The sequence below is a fragment of the Ambystoma mexicanum genome, chromosome 3p (genome assembly GCF_040938575.1).
Source record: "Ambystoma mexicanum isolate Mex_15411 chromosome 3p, UKY_AmexF1_1, whole genome shotgun sequence".
NCBI classification, from domain to species: Eukaryota; Metazoa; Chordata; class Amphibia; order Caudata; family Ambystomatidae; genus Ambystoma; species Ambystoma mexicanum.
In genome coordinates, this window is record NC_090925.1 from 611,994,907 (window position 1) to 612,012,151 (window position 17,245).

General features: G+C 49.8%; 1 protein-coding gene across 3 annotated transcripts in view; it reads left to right on the forward strand.

Moving 5' to 3' along the window:
- Positions 1-4,825, forward strand: part of NCOA5 (nuclear receptor coactivator 5) — a 58,843-nt gene extending 54,018 nt beyond the window's left edge. For all 3 annotated transcript variants that reach the window (XM_069651366.1, XM_069651363.1, XM_069651365.1), the window contains one exon: positions 3,026-4,825. In XM_069651366.1, the coding sequence (XP_069507467.1) occupies positions 3,026-3,726 (701 nt within the window). In that variant the 3' untranslated portion in view covers positions 3,727-4,825. The remainder of the gene's footprint in view (positions 1-3,025) is intronic.
- Positions 4,826-17,245: the final 12,420 nt, after the last annotated feature.

Genomic DNA, 17,245 nt, shown 5'->3' on the forward strand with positions numbered 1-17,245 from the left:
GGCGATCTGGCTCAAGAGGAAAGGGGAGGCTGTTCCATAGGAGGAGCCAGCTGAGGAAAGAGATCGGCCACCAGCTCGCTCTTTAGCGAAGCACTTGACAGAGTTGGTGCCGGAGGAACGTAGAGATCTGCAGGGAGATTTAGTGAGAATCCATTGTAGATGTCATGGTCCCCGGCCCCAGGCAGCCTTCTGGATGATGCAGAGGGATTTGATCCTTGCAGCATCCGGGAGCCCGTTGAGACATGTGGTCCCTGGGCTTGAGGCCAATAGTTCAGAATTCTGGTCCCATAGAATGCAAAGCTATCTGTGGTCTCATAAAATGCAAAGCAATCTGTAGGCCTTAAGTCTTGCTAGGGCGGTGGGTTGGTTCTGCATTTTATCGATTTTATGTTTCGCGGTGTACCACCTAGGTGGGGGCCTGGTCTCGGAGCCGTTTTGTTGGAGTGCGGGGGCGTTGGAGGCAAAGGACAAAGTGTTTGGTGGGGAGGGGGCCGAGAGTGCTGGGAGTGAGTTGGCTAAATCCAGGGTGATCATTACTTTGTTCCAGAGAGGTGTGACAAATTGATAAATGGCAATTAAAATGGCCTTTTCCCAACATAGCCATTTGGAACAGAAATGCCCCAGTCGTCAAATGACCTAGCAGCATAATGACAAGTTACAAGCTACTAGACAGACATCCCTTCAAATATCCACATTAAGATGGATTTTCAGAATCTGCCCTGTGGACCGATTCTGAGGCATCTAGATTCTGGACAACCCTGGTGGAGCTGTCTGGAGTGTATTATGAAAGGAGTGGCTTTTTTGGACTCTTCCTCCCCTCTTAATGAGATGGTCATAGCTACATTCCTTGGAAGAAGCGGGGGTGGCGACCTGAAGGTGTTTCCCTGCAGTGTTCTTTTTTTTAAAAATTATTTTTTTACTGTTACCTGGCCATATTGGGTAGAGAAGTTTGGGCAGATCTCGGTTTGGACCTCCTGGCTTCCTGAGTTATTCTGCTGCATCCCCTTGTGCACTGGATCGAGCCTTCCATGCTGGAACAGTTTTCTGTGCTTGTCAATGCAATTATCCTGCCATTGGCTGCCAGGTTCTACTGCTGTCTGGAAAGAGGGGGTCGGGGAGGGGGCAGCTCAAACACTCCACATGGAATGTCCTTGATTCCCCGGTCATTATCCTTGTGCTGTGATAGGGCTGCCAGACTTTGCTGTCCACCAAGTCCCTATGTTCCATAGTCCTTGCTAAATTCTTTGCTCCTGGGTTGAAGGCTGCTGTTGTGGAAACGCGTTTGGTCTTTTACTTGTGGGGTTTCAAGCTTTTTGTCACCAGATCCTGTAAACTGCACTTGAATAAAGCCTGTAAATCCAGGTTGTTTTGCTGTGCTGGAGCAGTTTTCTCTAACTTCCACTGTGAGCACTTTGTCTTTATTCAGGGATCCCTCTGGTCCAGTGTCGAGGTTCTTTAGAGTCCACAACGTGTCCCATTGTTTTACATTGGAGGTGGACCTGCTTTGCTGCAATTAATCTGGGGGCTTCTGGTTCTGCACTAACCTCTGCATCTCTTCTCCGCTCTGGTCCTCCCATAGATTGTCAGGGTTGTTGGGTAAAACACTCCTCCATACAAATGGATGGCACATTGACTGACTTGTTCCATAAATGTCTACTTGTCCTGGAAATCTCCTAAAATGGCTGTGGGGATACTTCCCTGTCCGTGGGCATTTTTCTTTACCTATAAGGTTTAAGTGAGCTCTACACCAATAATTGGAATTTTAAGAATTAAAATTTGCTTTTTAATGTTTAAGTAATGCTTTACCCTTTGTCCTTCTTGTATGGTAACCGCCTGGTAGATATGGACTAGGTCAGCCAGTCTGCTCTTTGACGATTTGGGGGTAGCCACCTAAAAAGTGCCTAGCAGAATCTACAAGGGTAGCTAGTCTTTTTCCATACTATATTTTTTTGTTTCTTGAATTTCCAGAAAGCTCAGCAATCGATACATATCGGACAACTAATTTATACAGAGTACAATGGCAACAGGCCCATGAATATGAAGTGTAAAAAAGAAAAACAGAAGGGGGTGAAATGGGGGGCACAAAAGTCATTAAACTCATCCCAAATGGCTGTATACTTATCAAGTTGCTGTTAATACTTGAAGGACACCCTTTCCCACAGACTTTCTGACAACACAGCAAATCGGGTCTCTTGGTATGTATAAAAACGCCACTTAAGTGGACATCCGTCGCAAGCACGGCTATCCATCCACACACAGTAGAATGCAGCTATGACTTACGGCAAAATTCAGGCTAGCTGGACACTTAATTAAGCCTACTTAGACCAGTTTACGCCTCAACTATTTGGGCATGCTGTACACTCGGCGAGTCTCTAACACTCACACCATCACCTGACTCCTCTTGGCACCCATCTACATGCTTGACCTCATTGGTTTTTCGTGCCTGGCCAGCTCTGCTAACCCTTATTGGCCAAATGCACTCCTAATCCTACTCCGTGACCTCCAACACTCTGGTCTTCGGTCCCTGAGGGCATTCCTACTCGCAGCACATTGAGACTATAATAATGGTAAAACCAATCAAAGGCACTACATAAATGCTAAATACAATATTTACACTGTAGCTCATTTTTGTGACGATCCTTTTCCCCTGCATGGTATCGGAGAGGCCTTTTTTCTAAAATGTATCAAAATAGAGGGGTAAATGTACCTTGGTGTCAGCCCGCTACCCCTACCGGAGTAAACCATTGTCATTCTCTCAACTTTACTTAAAGAGCAATTTGACCTCCCTTCATGGTCTGATTTAAGCATTCCCCCGTCACCCACCCTCCATATTAGTCAGTGGCTGTAGATCCCTCCACAGGGATTGTTCAAAAACTAAAAGGTGTTTTGGTGGTCTTTCTTTCCGATAGTAATTCTCTGGTAACTTTGTTTGATGTGCTTGCTCGTTGGAAGCAGGTGCATGGTTGTATAGTTCTACTTTTAAGAGACAACTGAGTAAACCGTTTTATTTGTTTTTTCTTTTCAGCTCAACTTTCTCGACAAGTTGCTGGTGCACCTCCTATCCGCCCCATGGACAACCAACCAAGTCTTCCAGCATCTCAACCTCTGCAGAACACTCAACCTATGTCTCAAGCTATGGCTCAGGCTATGTCTCAAGTTCTGGCTAATCCCCCTCCAGTTAACCAGCCTCAGAGCAATCCCCAACAAGAATTGCAAGCAAAAATACTCAGTCTGTTTAATAGTGGGTCTGGTTCTACAACTCCCAAAGGCACATCTAACTTAACTGCAGGGCCCTCCATTGGTGTTGAGAATCAAAACTTTAGTAGTGCCAACCAAACACGTTCTGGACCCATGAGTGCGGGTGGTGTGGGCCAGGGCCAGCAGAGAACACAAGCCCCAAACAACCAACTTTCCAGCCTTATGGCTCAGGGAGGCCTTCCTAGGGGCAGTGGACCCAGGCCAGGTGCTCCATCCCAAACCTCTTCCCAGTCACAAAATCAGTCACACTATGGGCAGCCTCAGAACCGCATGCCCTCCTCTAGCAATGTTCAGCCACAGTCTGCTGGTATCAACTTTGACAACCCCAGCGTGCAGAAAGCACTTGACACACTTATCCAAAGTGGACCTGCACTCTCTCACCTGGTGAGCCAGACAACTGCACAGGTGGGACGTGCCGGGCCCTCGATGGGCCAGCAACCCATGGGCATGTACCAGCGCAACTTCTAATCTGCATGTTATTACCCTTATGGTGAATATGTAGTTTTGGTGTCCCACGTAAATCTTAAAGCTGATGTGCATCTGTATTCCTGACAGACGCCGTCTTTAGAATAATTTTCACAACTGATTGAACAAGCAGGTTTTTTGCTTGAGTATTGTTTGAAACTGGGTAGACAAGAGGTTGCATTATTGTACAGCTGAATTTGGAATTCTCTGCAGTCATGAAGAAATGCATATAACTACATTAGTAGAGCAGACGCCCATCCCCCAGCTGAATTGTTTTGATTGAAGCTTTCCCAATTTGTTACCAGCCCATCTCTAGCTGATCATTCTGTTTTTGGATGCACCTAAGAACCTGAACTAGGTTGTACCATACATGTTTTGAGTTACATTTTCTTGTTTAGCACTGTTAATGCCCTGTTAAAAAGTTTAGCACCTATTAAAACAGCTCTGCAATATGCATACTTTACAGCGGGGTCTCTGCATCATATTGCTCTCCAGATTTTTAAACAACTTATATGATCACTATTTACTATACTGGCTCGGATGGCAGGGGGTTGTCTAAAATATGTGAAGAGCTGAGGGTTGCAGACCCCCGTTTTACAACTGGGTTAGGATCCAGGGAGGAAAATATTGATTCAGTTGAAACCAAGAGGATATTGCAACAGTTTGTGGGATGGGTTGAAGGTTGATAATGAGATTTTAGATTTTGTAAAAAGCTACGTGGCTGAAGCACATTTTATTTTTTGATGTACATTCTATTCCTCCTAACTTGCAGCTCAGTGATTGTTTTTTGGCCACATTGTGTGCATTGAAATCGACATGGATACTGGCCCTTTGAATATTACTGGTTGGGAGGAAAGGTTTGTTGGGCCTATTGGTGGGAGGTTATGTCGGAGCAAGTAAATTGATTGCTTGTAAACCAAGTATTTACTGATTTCCCCCCCACCCCTCCTTCCTACCAAAAGACTTTGTTTTCGTTTTTTTAAATTTGTTCATTGCTAAACTTTGTGTTGTATAGTGGTTCCCAAGTGGGGATTCTTGGTATTCAGGAAATACTATTGTTACCTTAAAACATTACTTTTTAATTAAAAATCTAAAACTTAAATTGGCTTGATAATTTTATTTCTAAACTTGGGTTATCCCAATGTACTGTTGGGTCCTTCTGCTGCCTTAAAACCGATGGTGAAATGCTTGCAGGACCAGAAGTAGGCACCAAAAAGCATCTCAAATGTGAATGTAGAGCTTTCAGTCGGGCCCTGTGTGCTGCATCTCTTCACATGATGGCTCTGCTGCTATAAACAGGACATCCTAAACTGACATTTTTGTGTAGGTAACTCTCCATAACACATCTTCCCCCAATCCCCTTAGACCAATTTGGGCACTAATTGGGAGATTTACTTTAATTTTCAATTGTAATGGGTCATGTTACATGAGACCACCATTTGCCATTTACATTGGTTTCAGCTCTGACACCTTCCCTGCACCTACAACTCTTGTCCATGTGAGCTTCTGTGCTGGTTTGGCACAGCTCAAATTCATGGCTGGAGTATAAAATGAACTGGATCCTTGCTCTAAAGTCCCTCCCCTTCCAACTTACTTGGCTGATGTTGTCTCAGTAAGGTAACTGGGCTGGACCCTGCTACACTGCAGCATTGCTTTAAAAAATAATTAGAGCACAGCAACATACTGGACCTTGTTTGCACCTGCTTTGCCACCAGCATACCAACTTTTCTCTGCACCGACCTTCCTCCTGGTACGGTTGCATTTGGTAACGCGCAAGCTCAAAGGTTTTGTAAAATACTGTGATTGTCAGTGCAAGTGTTAGCCTGTGCTGAGTCCGTCCCACCTGCTTTCCAACTCCTCCCCCATGCCTGCCGCCTCATTTCTTGATTGGGTCTTTAACCCTTTAAGTGAAGTCTCTAGGGCACCCTCCTGCCCTGGTAGCCCTCGACTAAGGGCCCCAAGGCAAAGGGCAGGTCCTGCAGCAGTAGCTCCAGACCTGTTTGCTCCCTGGGAAGCCTGTCGTGGTCAACCAGCAGCAACTGACGAGTTGAGTGGGCAGGGTCGGGAACACTGCAATTACTGTATTCTGGGAAAGCTCAATAGCTTTCCAAAGTTTGCTAGCTAGTAAGGAACAGTCCTCCCACTGCTACTGGACACTGTTCTCAAATACAGGTGATGCTGCACATTCTGCTAAGTGCTATGCCCCTTAGGTGTTTTTCCCACTGTGCAGGTGTCCCAAATCTAGCTTGTTAGTGCGTTTACTGTTGTGCCCCCATTTTGGCTGTGTCTCCCTCTGTCCATGCGTCCCAGGTGGAGGTGTTTCGCACTACTCTGGTGTCACAAATCTAGGTGTTGCTGTTACTACACTTCTCCAGCATGGGGTCTGTCATGAATTCACTTCACATGCTCATGAATGTTCCCTGTCAGACCGGGAATCAGAAGTTTCACTCTCAAACTTTCTCCTCTAAATCAATCACTTTACCATGGGTCATACAGCCCCCAGCCAATGACTGCCCTCTCCCTAAGCCCTGCCTCTGGCAGCCATATTCATATTTTTACCACACTTTCTTGGGAGTCCTAGTTTTGCTCTGTGAGCTATTCTAAGTTTTCCGTGCTTTTTTGAGAAAGTCCTATTTTTGTCAGCCAGTGTGCTCTTCCTCTACATCAGTTTCAAGCAGAGATTTGTTTGTTGGTGAATTTCGGCACCCCTCAAGGGCAATGATTGTTGAGTGTTCAAGTTCCAGAAGGTCATCCAGGGAAGCTCCCTTTTCAGGCTCTGTTCCGACTGCGGAACGTGTTTGTAGAGAACCAAAACTTTCAGTGCCTCTGTCGCCACTTGGACCACCGAGAAGGAGATTGCAAGTTCTCCAGCATTGGATCTTTCATGGATTCACATGCTTAGATTTCATGGATTCACATGCTTAGAATATTCCCCGTCGTCAGACTGGGAACCCTCGGTACACATATATATAGTCATTTCCAATAGGAAAAACTTCTGCCCTATCCCCGTCTGCGTCCTCTACGGGGCCGCCCACGTACGCCCCGTTGGACGTGATGGTATATAAGCCCCGCCCCCGCGGGTCCCTTCAGATTTCGACCCCTCCAAGATAACGGGGGGAAAACTTGCTTACATACCAATCTTCCACATTGCAGTCCGGGGAGGCCGGAGGGCGCATGTGAATCCATGAAAGATACCAATGCTGGAGAAATGGAGTTACAGGTAAGAAACTACTCCCTTCTCCAGCATTGGATCTTTCACGGGTCCCTTCAGATTTCAACCGTCTCCAAAGATAGTGGGATCTCCTCGTGTATTTTCTTCAAATACTTATCGATTGTTTCTAACTCCTGCGAGTTTGTCTGTTTGGTCCGCTTCTAACTCCTACGAGTTTTGTTAGTTGGTCTGGCAATAATGTCGGGTAAGCCTCTTTTCCGCCCGTGTGCCACGTGCGGTCTAAAGAAGGTTTATGAAGGGGATGGCCATCTTGACTGCATCTACTGCCTTCACCCCCACCACTCGGCGGACCAATGTGATATCTGCAAGGGGTTTTCCCAAAAAACCCTGAAGGACCGGAATCGGCGACTGGTCTCGTGGCTGAACGACGGCGCTGGAGCGTACCCTCAGTCGGAGGTAGGATCGGTGCGCAGTATCGCCTCAGCGAAAACATCAGAAGCCTCCCGACGCTCACATCCGTCGGAACCTCCGGCCAAAAAATCACGACCTACGGAGAAGGACGTGCCTCGAAGTCATTCCTCTAAGGCCTCATCGAAAGAATCGACGAAATCATCTTCTTCTTCTTCGTCGAAGAAAGATAAGGACAGGCCAAAATCCTCCTCGAGCGATCAGAAAAGATCAGCTACGAGTAGAGAGGCGGATAAACGCAGGGTGAGCTCCGCGAAGGCGGGACCGCCTAAGCCACCTGCAGGCCCTCCGTCGACGACGATCCAAGTGCCCACTCCGTCACAGTCCCCCGCCTTTCAAACGGGCTCATTGTCGACGACGATTCCCTCGTCGACGGAGTTCCAGGCCTGGAGGCCAGAAGCGTTCGACGTGGGGCTACCCGACACACTGCTACAAGAACAGGCAGTTTCGATCGCCTCCAAAGAAGACGACGGCTTCAGAATAGTGAGCCCGGAAGACCTGGGGCTACGGCCCAGATTTCCTTCTGGTGCAACCTGCTCTCAAGTTTTCACCCAGCCTCCAAACGCCCAGGCTACTCTCTCCATGGAGGTACTTTCCTCCTTACACTCGCTCTTGAAGTCCCTGGACGAAAGGCTCCCACCTGTTCCGACGACTCCCCTCGTCGACGAGCCTGGACCTTCACACCGCCCGACTAGATCGGTCGTGGGCCCAACTGCTCCAACAGTCCAGGAAGAAGGTGAGCTCTCGGACTCCCTCTCTGAACAGGGGTCAGCTTCTGATATCTCAATCTCGCCGTCGAGAGACCCATCATGGGTTTCGGATGTGGAGGTGGATCCTCCGAAAAGTCCCATTCACCCATCTCCACCGGATAACATAGGGGCCTTCCATTCCATGATGGAAAAGGCCTGCAAGGAGTTCGGTTTGACCCAACAAGAAGAAAAGGACTGCTTCCTCTTTGACCACATGGGCAAGAATAGGCGTTCCGTTTTTTCGATACCGATACTGGACCACGTATGGAAAGAGGGCGTCCAAACCATGCGGCATCCATTCTCGGAACCTGCGGTCAAAGGCCGCGTAGAGAAAAAATTTAAAGTTCCAGATTCGACGCCAAAATGCCTCTCTGCGCAACCCACGCCTGACTCGGTGGTATCGGCGGCGGCGACGAGAAAGGCAAAGGCCCAGCATAAGTGCTCTACCCCGCCGGACTCCGAAGCTAGACGCCAAGACGCTTTCGGTAAGAAGATCCTGTCAGTGGGAGCGTCAACAGTGAAAGCAGCGAACTCCCTGGCAATCATGGCCAGGTATGACAGGGAGATGTGGCACAGACTGGCACCCATTTTGGACCACCTCCCAGAAGAACACAGAAAATCAGCTATGTCCCTGGTTCGTGAAGGAGAAGAAGCCTCGAACCATGCTATCAATATAGCGGTGGACCTGGCAGACTCGGGGTTCAAACAAATTAACAACGGAGTGGTTCTACGACGCCAGGCCTGGCTCAAGTGCACCAACTTTAGACCCGAGGTGCAATATAAGGTCGTCGACATGCCTTTCGAAGGTGACCACCTGTTTGGCGAAAAGGTGGATGAGGCCTTGAAAGGAATGAAGGAGGACTCTGAGACGGCGCGCTCGCTGGGCTCTCTCCAAAGCGGTAAGCCCTTTCGTTCCTTTCGCCCCTTTAGAGGAGCTACGGGAAACGCACGATTTGCGGGATCCAGGGATAGAGCATTCGGGAGGTCTTCATATCCGTCCCAAGGCTATAGACGCGCCTCACAGTCCTCGACCCGACGCAGAAATTTCCAGGCCTCTAAGAGACGTCCCACTTACTCGTCGTCGACGGGAAAACAAAAAGATCAACAATGACGTTCTAGGAGGGAGAGTGTCAAGTTGCGTCGAGGAATGGGAGTCAATTACGACAGATCGGTGGGTTCTGGACACGGTGAGACTGGGACATTCCCTAAGATTCAAATCCAGACCTCCAAGACGTCCACCGATACGCCTGTCTCAACCACACCTAAGCGTCTTGCGTCGAGAGGTTGCGCTCATGCTAAAAAAAGGCGCCATCGAGTTAGTCCCTGCTTCACAGAGAGGCTTAGGGGTTTACTCACGCTGCTTCGTAGTAAAGAAACCAAACGGGAAGTGGCGCCCCATCCTCGACCTACGGGACCTCAACAAAACCCTGCTGAGTCAAAAGTTCAAGATGCTTACTCTACAGGAGGTAATCAGATCGGTCCAAAAGAACGATTTCCTGGCGTCTCTGGACCTCCAAGATGCGTATTTTCACATTCCGGTGCGCACTCACCACAGGAGGTTCCTGAGGTTCCTAGTCGGCCAAACACACTACCAATTTACTGTGCTCCCTTTCGGCCTGAAGTCCTCCCCAAGAACCTTTACAAAGTGCCTAGCACCCGTAGCAGCCTGGCTGCGGAAGGAAGGGCATCACGTTTACCCGTACCTCGACGACTGGCTCGTGAGGGGATCCTCCCCAGCGTCGACCAACGACAGCCTATTGACCACCTTGCGACTGCTACAGCGTCTGGGATTTGCAGTGAACTACGAAAAGTCTTCACTAAAGCCCTCGAAGAGCTTGAAGTTCCTAGGTGCTCAATTCGACACCCACACGGGACTAGTGAAACCATCCCTGGAAAGGTTGTTGAAGATCAAACACCTGACAAGCCAACTTCGTTTACAGAGAAGGTTGTCAGTAAGAAAATATGCGGCTCTCCTCGGCTCCATGGCATCGTGCATCCACCTAGTCGCGAACTGCCGGTTGTTCATGAGACCTCTACAGGAGTTCCTATCAGACAGATGGAAGCAGGCCACAGGCCGCTGGTCGGACAAGATAATAGTCGACGACGAACGAGTTATCAAAGCCATCCGATGGTGGAAAGTGGCGCGCAACCTGGACAGAGGGGTCCCCCTGCAGGAGCCGGAATTTCAGAACACCATCATTACAGACGCCTCTCTGTCGGGCTGGGGAGCACACATGTCACGTCACCAAACCCAAGGCAGGTGGTCGTCGACCGAATCTCGCCTACATATCAACGTCCTGGAGCTAAGGGCGGTGAGATGGGCCCTGAAATCTTTCCTCCCACACATCAAGGGGTCAAAAGTAAGAGTGCTCACGGACAATACGACAGCTATGTTCTACCTGATAAAACAGGGTGGCACCAGATCCAGGACCCTCTCGAAGGAAGCTCAAAAGATCTGGCATTGGGCTTTAAAACACCACATCTCCCTAGTGGCATACCACCTACCGGGAGCGAAGAACTTACAGGCGGATTCCCTGAGCAGGACTATGTCACAAATACACGAGTGGGAGCTGGACTCCACTCAACTCGGGGAAATCTTCGAAAGATGGGGGACCCCGTCGATCGATCTCTTCGCCACGGAAAGAAACCGAAAATGTGCTCAGTTCGCGAGCAGATGGCCCCAAACAGGCTCCCTGGGGGAAGCGTTCTCGTTTCCGTGGACAGGCAAGTTCCTCTACGCCTTCCCTCCATTTCCCCTCATACGGAGGACGATCCAGGGGATCCACAGGTACAATTGCCGGGTCATCCTAGTGGCCCCGCGCTGGCCGAGGCAACCATGGTTCTCAGACCTCCTTCATCTGTCGCTGGATCAGCCGATACCATTCAGGAAAGTACCGAACCTCCTGTCCAGGGACGAGGGGACCGTGTGGCACCACAATCCGGACAGCCTGAACTTAACTGCATGGCTCCTGACTTCTCGGAGTTCGGGAACCTAAAAGTCTCGACTGATTGCCGAAGGATTCTGCAGGCGGCCAGAGCCCCGTCCACTAACAAATCATATGTAAGCAAATGGAAAAGGTTCTGTATATGGTGTCAAACGCAACAAAATATACAACCTTTGGAAGTAACTCCGGAGCAAATCCTCCCGTATCTTCTTCATCTTGCGGAGAGCGGACTGTCATCATCGTCAATCAAAGTACACCTGGCGGCTGTTTCGAGATTTACCAGAAGAAGACAGTCCCCTCCACTATTCAGTGACAGGCTAGTGAAGCATTTCATGAAGGGTCTGTTTAGAACCTTCCCTCCGGAAAAACGGTTCCCACCGTCGTGGAGTCTGAACACGGTTCTAGCTGCCTTAATGAAGCCTCCCTTTGAGCCAATGTCCTCTTCATCTCTACAATTTCTATCTTGGAAACTCGCGTTCCTAGTTGCCATCACTTCGGCTAGAAGAATGTCGGAACTACAGGCACTGGTCATAGACCCTCCATATCTGAGGTTCTTTAAGGACAAAGTCATTTTATCAACTAACCCTTCATTCATCCCAAAAGTACCGTCGGTCTATCATAAGCACTCGACCCTGGTACTCCCTACTTTCTTTGCATCTCCTTCGTCGACGGCGGAGAAGGCTCTTCACACTCTGGACGTCAAAAGGGTGCTAAAATTTTACCTGCAAAAAACGCAAGATATCAGAGCCACCAGACAGCTATTCGTCGCCTACGGCCCCTCGGCTAGGGGTAAGGCTATCTCCAAACAAGGTCTGGCTCGCTGGGTCTCCTCGGCGATTACCCTGTGTCATTCCAAGGCCGGGAGACCTCTACTACATCGTCCCAGAGCCCATTCCACGAGATCGACATCTTCCTCCGTGGCTCTATGGGCAGGAATTCCGCTGACGGACATCTGCCAGGCGGCGGCATGGTCTGTTCCGCACACGTTTACGCGCCACTACTGCCTGGAAAAGCAGCACGCGGATGAGGTACAAATGGGAAGGGCAGTGCTTCGCCACCTTTTTCAATGAGGTAAGCCAAAGTTTCAAGAAGAATGCTGCCTATTATTATTTGGCCTCAGCTGGTTTTTCAGAGTGTATACATGAATGTGCATAGTTTATTGACCTAAACATAAGTGGTTGGGTAGATATGTGCGCAAGGGGTGCATACTGAGTCATATGACATAGCATTGTATGGCGGAAATCCGTTTCGTATCAGTATAATAAGTTGTTGCTTACATACATGGTGTAAACGGTAGTGTTTGGGGGTGTCTCTACGAATGTAAGTTACATTGCACTCTCACCTCCTTCTTGATGTTACTGCTTTACAATCTATTCTAAGCATGTGAATCCATGAAAGATCCAATGCTGGAGAAGGGAGTAGTTTCTTACCTGTAACTCCATTTCTCCAGCATTGGTATCTTTCATGGATTCACATGCGCCCTCCGGCCTCCCCGGACTGCAATGTGGAAGATTGGTATGTAAGCAAGTTTTCCCCCCGTTATCTTGGAGGGGTCGAAATCTGAAGGGACCCGCGGGGGCGGGGCTTATATACCATCACGTCCAACGGGGCGTACGTGGGCGGCCCCGTAGAGGACGCAGACGGGGATAGGGCAGAAGTTTTTCCTATTGGAAATGACTATATATATGTGTACCGAGGGTTCCCAGTCTGACGACGGGGAATATTCTAAGCATGTGAATCCATGAAATCTAAGCATGTGAATCCATGAAAGATACCAATGCTGGAGAAATGGAGTTACAGGTAAGAAACTACTCCCATCTGCCTCGGTTTCAGCAAGAGAACATGCAAGATCGTCACAGTAGACTGGCGGTGTGGCTCAGCACCAAGGCCTAACCCTATGCCCCAAGCAGCCTCTCCCAGGACCAGCTGGTCCAAGGAGCGGCTTGTTAAGCTCTTTGAGGGTGGCCCATGTATGGGGGGGGGCAAGACGAGGCCAAGCACTGCAAGTCAGTTTCCATGCAAGTGGCTGCCACAATGGGCAGGGTGCGTTCAACCTCCCCATCTGGCTCCATCTACAGCCATTGATCCAGCTCCTCCGAGGAAGTTTGCCAACCCGGCTAAGCTGCGGGAGAAGCCGATGGTGCAAGAAAAGGTGACCGACCTGCCTCAAAATGCCTGGGCGGCACAATGGCTTCTCCCACTCATAAAAAAACCTAGACCAAGCATGCGCAAACTACTGCCCACTCACTAACGTCCCCTTGCTCTTCCAAATCCTGGACAAAGCCGCCCACATACACAAATCCAATTCTATCCTAGGCAGAAGACAATTGGGCTTCCGCAAAGGCCATGGCACAGAAACCGTACTCTTAAATCTTAAGAACCAGATCACCAAAATAATGGCTACTGGCAAACCTGCCCTCCTCCTCCTAGATCTCTCCACTGTTTGATCTTGTTGACCACGATATCCTCACCTCTCACTTATCCAACGCTGCCCATTTCTCAGATAAACCCACATCTTGGATAACCTCCTTAGAAGGCAGGGCTATGAAGGTCTACTCTAAACAAGCCAACACAGCCCCCACCACCATCAACTGTTAGTTCCTCAGGGCTCTTGTACTGCACCTACCCTCTATAACCAGTTCACCAAACCTCTTTGACTTGCTACATGCGCTCGGCATAGCATACACGAACTTTGCTGACGCCCAATTCCTCCTCCCACTTACTGGAGACTAAGACCATGATGCAGAAGCTCTCCTCCAGATATATGCCACCATCCAAACTTGGATGGAAATCAAATTGCGGGATAAAACTGAGATCATCCTGGGCCCCAAGGAAATTCTATCCAAACTGAGCACTAAATACACTCGATTCACCATCAACCACACTAACCTGTCAGTCTCTACTTCTGTAAAGACCCTTGGAGTCTTAGACTCCACACTCTCAATGACCAGACAGGTCAGTGCAATCTCTTCTGCCTCTGCTCACACCACAAAACCTATAACGGCCATAAAACCCTTTCTAACCACTCAAAACTGCCTATCGATAGCCAGAGCCACAATAGGAGCCAGATTCTATTATTACAATGCCCTTCTGGCAAGCACCTCTGCTAAAAACATTAACAGGCTCCAAATAAAAGAAACACAGCCCTTCAACCATATATTCTAGGCCAGACGCGAAGCCCACTGGCTCCCAAGTAAAGGATCAATCTCAAAATTCTCAACCTTACGCACAAATGCATCAATCTCTTTGCCGCATTCTACCCATCAGGAACTATATCCAAAAACATTTGCGCCTGCCCCACTAGGAGCCACCATGCTAAGCAACTCTGCCTATCTTTCATAAAAAGAGCTAACACCGGCACCATTTGTTTCCCCTACATAGCACCTAAACTCTGCAATGCCCTCCCCCAAAGCACTCTGAGCAGAACATCATTGCTCGCTTTTTCGCAAAACCACACTTTATTTAACCCTCATCACACTCTAGCGCCCAAGCCCTCCTGGCCCAGCTTACCCATTAGCCACTATATACATGCTACTGCTATGTATTCTGTAACCCCAAGATGAACCATAAATGTAAATATATACTATCCTATGTACCCTGTCTGAAACTCCAAGATGAACCGCAACTGTACTTATATACTATCCACTGTACCCTGTCTGTAACTAGATGAACTGTAAATGCAAATATCTATTTAATCACTAAGCCTTCCTTGGTAACCAGCAATGTCTTAAATGTAACAGCGCTGCAATGCCCTTGTGCTGATGTGCGCTTTAAAAATGTAAATCGATAAGGAAAAAATCATTCTCCAGCTTGGTGTCTGGCATGGATTCACATGCTCAAGAATATTCCCAGTCAGCCTGGCAATGTTCAGTAAAAGAATAGTTTCCCTCTTCAAGCTCTGCACCGGCTGTGGTTTACAGAATGTTTTCATGGATGACCAGCATTCCCAGTGCCTTTATTGTCTTCATCTGATGCAAAAGGAAGAGGATTGCGTGATCTGTTATGGCTTTACCAAGCGCACTATGAAGGATTGACGTCAGACGGGCTGGGGGCTCAAAACCAAGGCCCCTGCCCCCATGTGGTTCACGGGGTCATGCCTCCTCCATGGCCAGCCAGAGTGGGCTTTTAAGTCCTTTGAGGGCGCTCCATCAGTTGGGGGGGGGGGGGAGGTCCAGGCCCAGGCCAAGCATTGCGAGGGCGCGTACATCTCCAGTGGTCTCAATCTCCAGCCATCGCTCCTGCTCTTTCAAAAGAAAGTTGGCTACCCTGGGGGAAGCTACTGGAGAAGACCTGCCCATGAAGGCCTAGGTGACACAGGTTGTCGTCTGCATCTATTTAGCTGGTGGCGGCTGTCCTTTTGAAGAAGGGGGCTGATCCCATCCAGGGTACCCCTACGGCGACCAGGGTGGCTCTTTTCAGGCCGGAGGCTTCAGCCAAGCCAGTGGAAAAGAGGATCCTGTCTCTGAGCCTGAAGCTGACCCCTCGGCACCCAAAGATTGGGGTTGCAATGGTGTTAGTGGAAGAACTCCAGGGCACGGATATTTCTTCTGACGTGGAGGACGAGGGCTCTGTCCACACCATCCCGTAGGACGTTGGAGATGACGGGAAATTTGAGGACATATCCGCTGGTGGCGACTACTGCGGTGGGGATGAATCACCACACGCTGGTGTCAGATTCAGAAGCAGATGCCGGTGCTGCCGCCAGCTCCACCGGCGATCACTCCGGGGCCACCACTGAAAAGGAGGCACCCTACACCTCTGCTCCACTGCCGATATTGACCCCTGCCCCCCAGGATACAGGAATGGACGCAGTGACAACAGCCTCTCTCCGCCGCCAAGGGCTTCTCCCCCGGACGAAGTGGATTCCTTCCACCCAATGATTGCCTGTGCTTTGGAACTCTTCCAGCTCCCACCGGAGGAAACTAAGGAGGGCTTCCTGTATCAACCCCAGGAGGCTGCACATTCAATTGTTGGGAGTCCTTACGTGTTGCTCTTCAAGTGTCTCTGCGTTCGCCTTTTGAGAGACATTTCTATTTTTCGGTCAATCAAGCCCATGTGCTCCATTGCTATCTTTTATCACCCTTCAAGGGCAGAAATCGCAAGTGTTTTCTTGAAAGCTTCTGGTAGTTCTTCAGGCCTACACAGCGCCGGATGTCGTAGGGAAGGTTTGCGGAATGTTTTTGCAGATGACCAGAATTCCCATTGCCTGTATTGTCTACACCTGGCACATGAGGAAAATTGTGAGATCTGCTGTGTTTTCTCCAAACGCACCATGAAGGATCGGCACGTCTGGTTGGCGGCGTGGCTCCAGGCCAGGGCCTTTACCCAGAGTGCTTCTCTGGGGCATGCCTCTTCCAGATACAGCCAACCTGAGCGGGCTTCTAAGTCCTTGGCCCAACACAAGGCCAAGCACTGCGAGTCGACTAAGATGGCCGACCTGCCTGTGAAGAGGGTGCGGGGGGTTGGGAAACAGCTGCCACAGACGGCGATGAAATCTTCTATACTGACGGGGAGGACGACATGGGCGCTGGGTCTTCTAAGTCCTGTGAGGGCGCCCCGGTGACGGGGCCCAACAAAGGCAAAGCACCGCGAGTCTGCGGGCACCGGGAGCGCCGAAGGGTCGGGCTCTTCTGCTGCCAGGCAGGGCGCACTTTTACCAACCACGAGCCAACGCTCTGGCTTGGGGAAGAGAAAATCCGAGAACCCAGGTAAGCTTCTGGAGAGGCCCCGGTCGATCTCGAAGGAATCGGCTGAGGGGGAGCGAGGCGGTGACGCCCCCCCCATCTCCCCAAGGTGAAGGCCTCAAGCGCGCCCAAGGTGGTGAAGGCCTTGATTCACTTGGCTAAGGCCTCTATCGAGGGAGTCACGGCAACCCTGGCGAAGCCTGTGGAGGCTACCCCAGTGGAGGCGACCTCGGGCCCAGTTTCCCTGGAAAATGGGGGGGGGGGGGGAGATGTGGTGGCCATTACAGACACGGATGCAGCCTCTGAGGAGGTGCTGATTGAAGTCATGAAAGGCTTCAACGAGGGGTTCAAGGAGGTCAGGTCCCATGGGAAGAACCCCGAGGAGGCGGATGAAGAAAGTGGCAGTGGCGCAGACGAGGCTCCCGTGGAGGAGCAACCATTGCGCCCGTCACAGCCAGTGCCCGAGCCTCAGGACAACTCGTGGCCATTTTGATGGCAATCCAA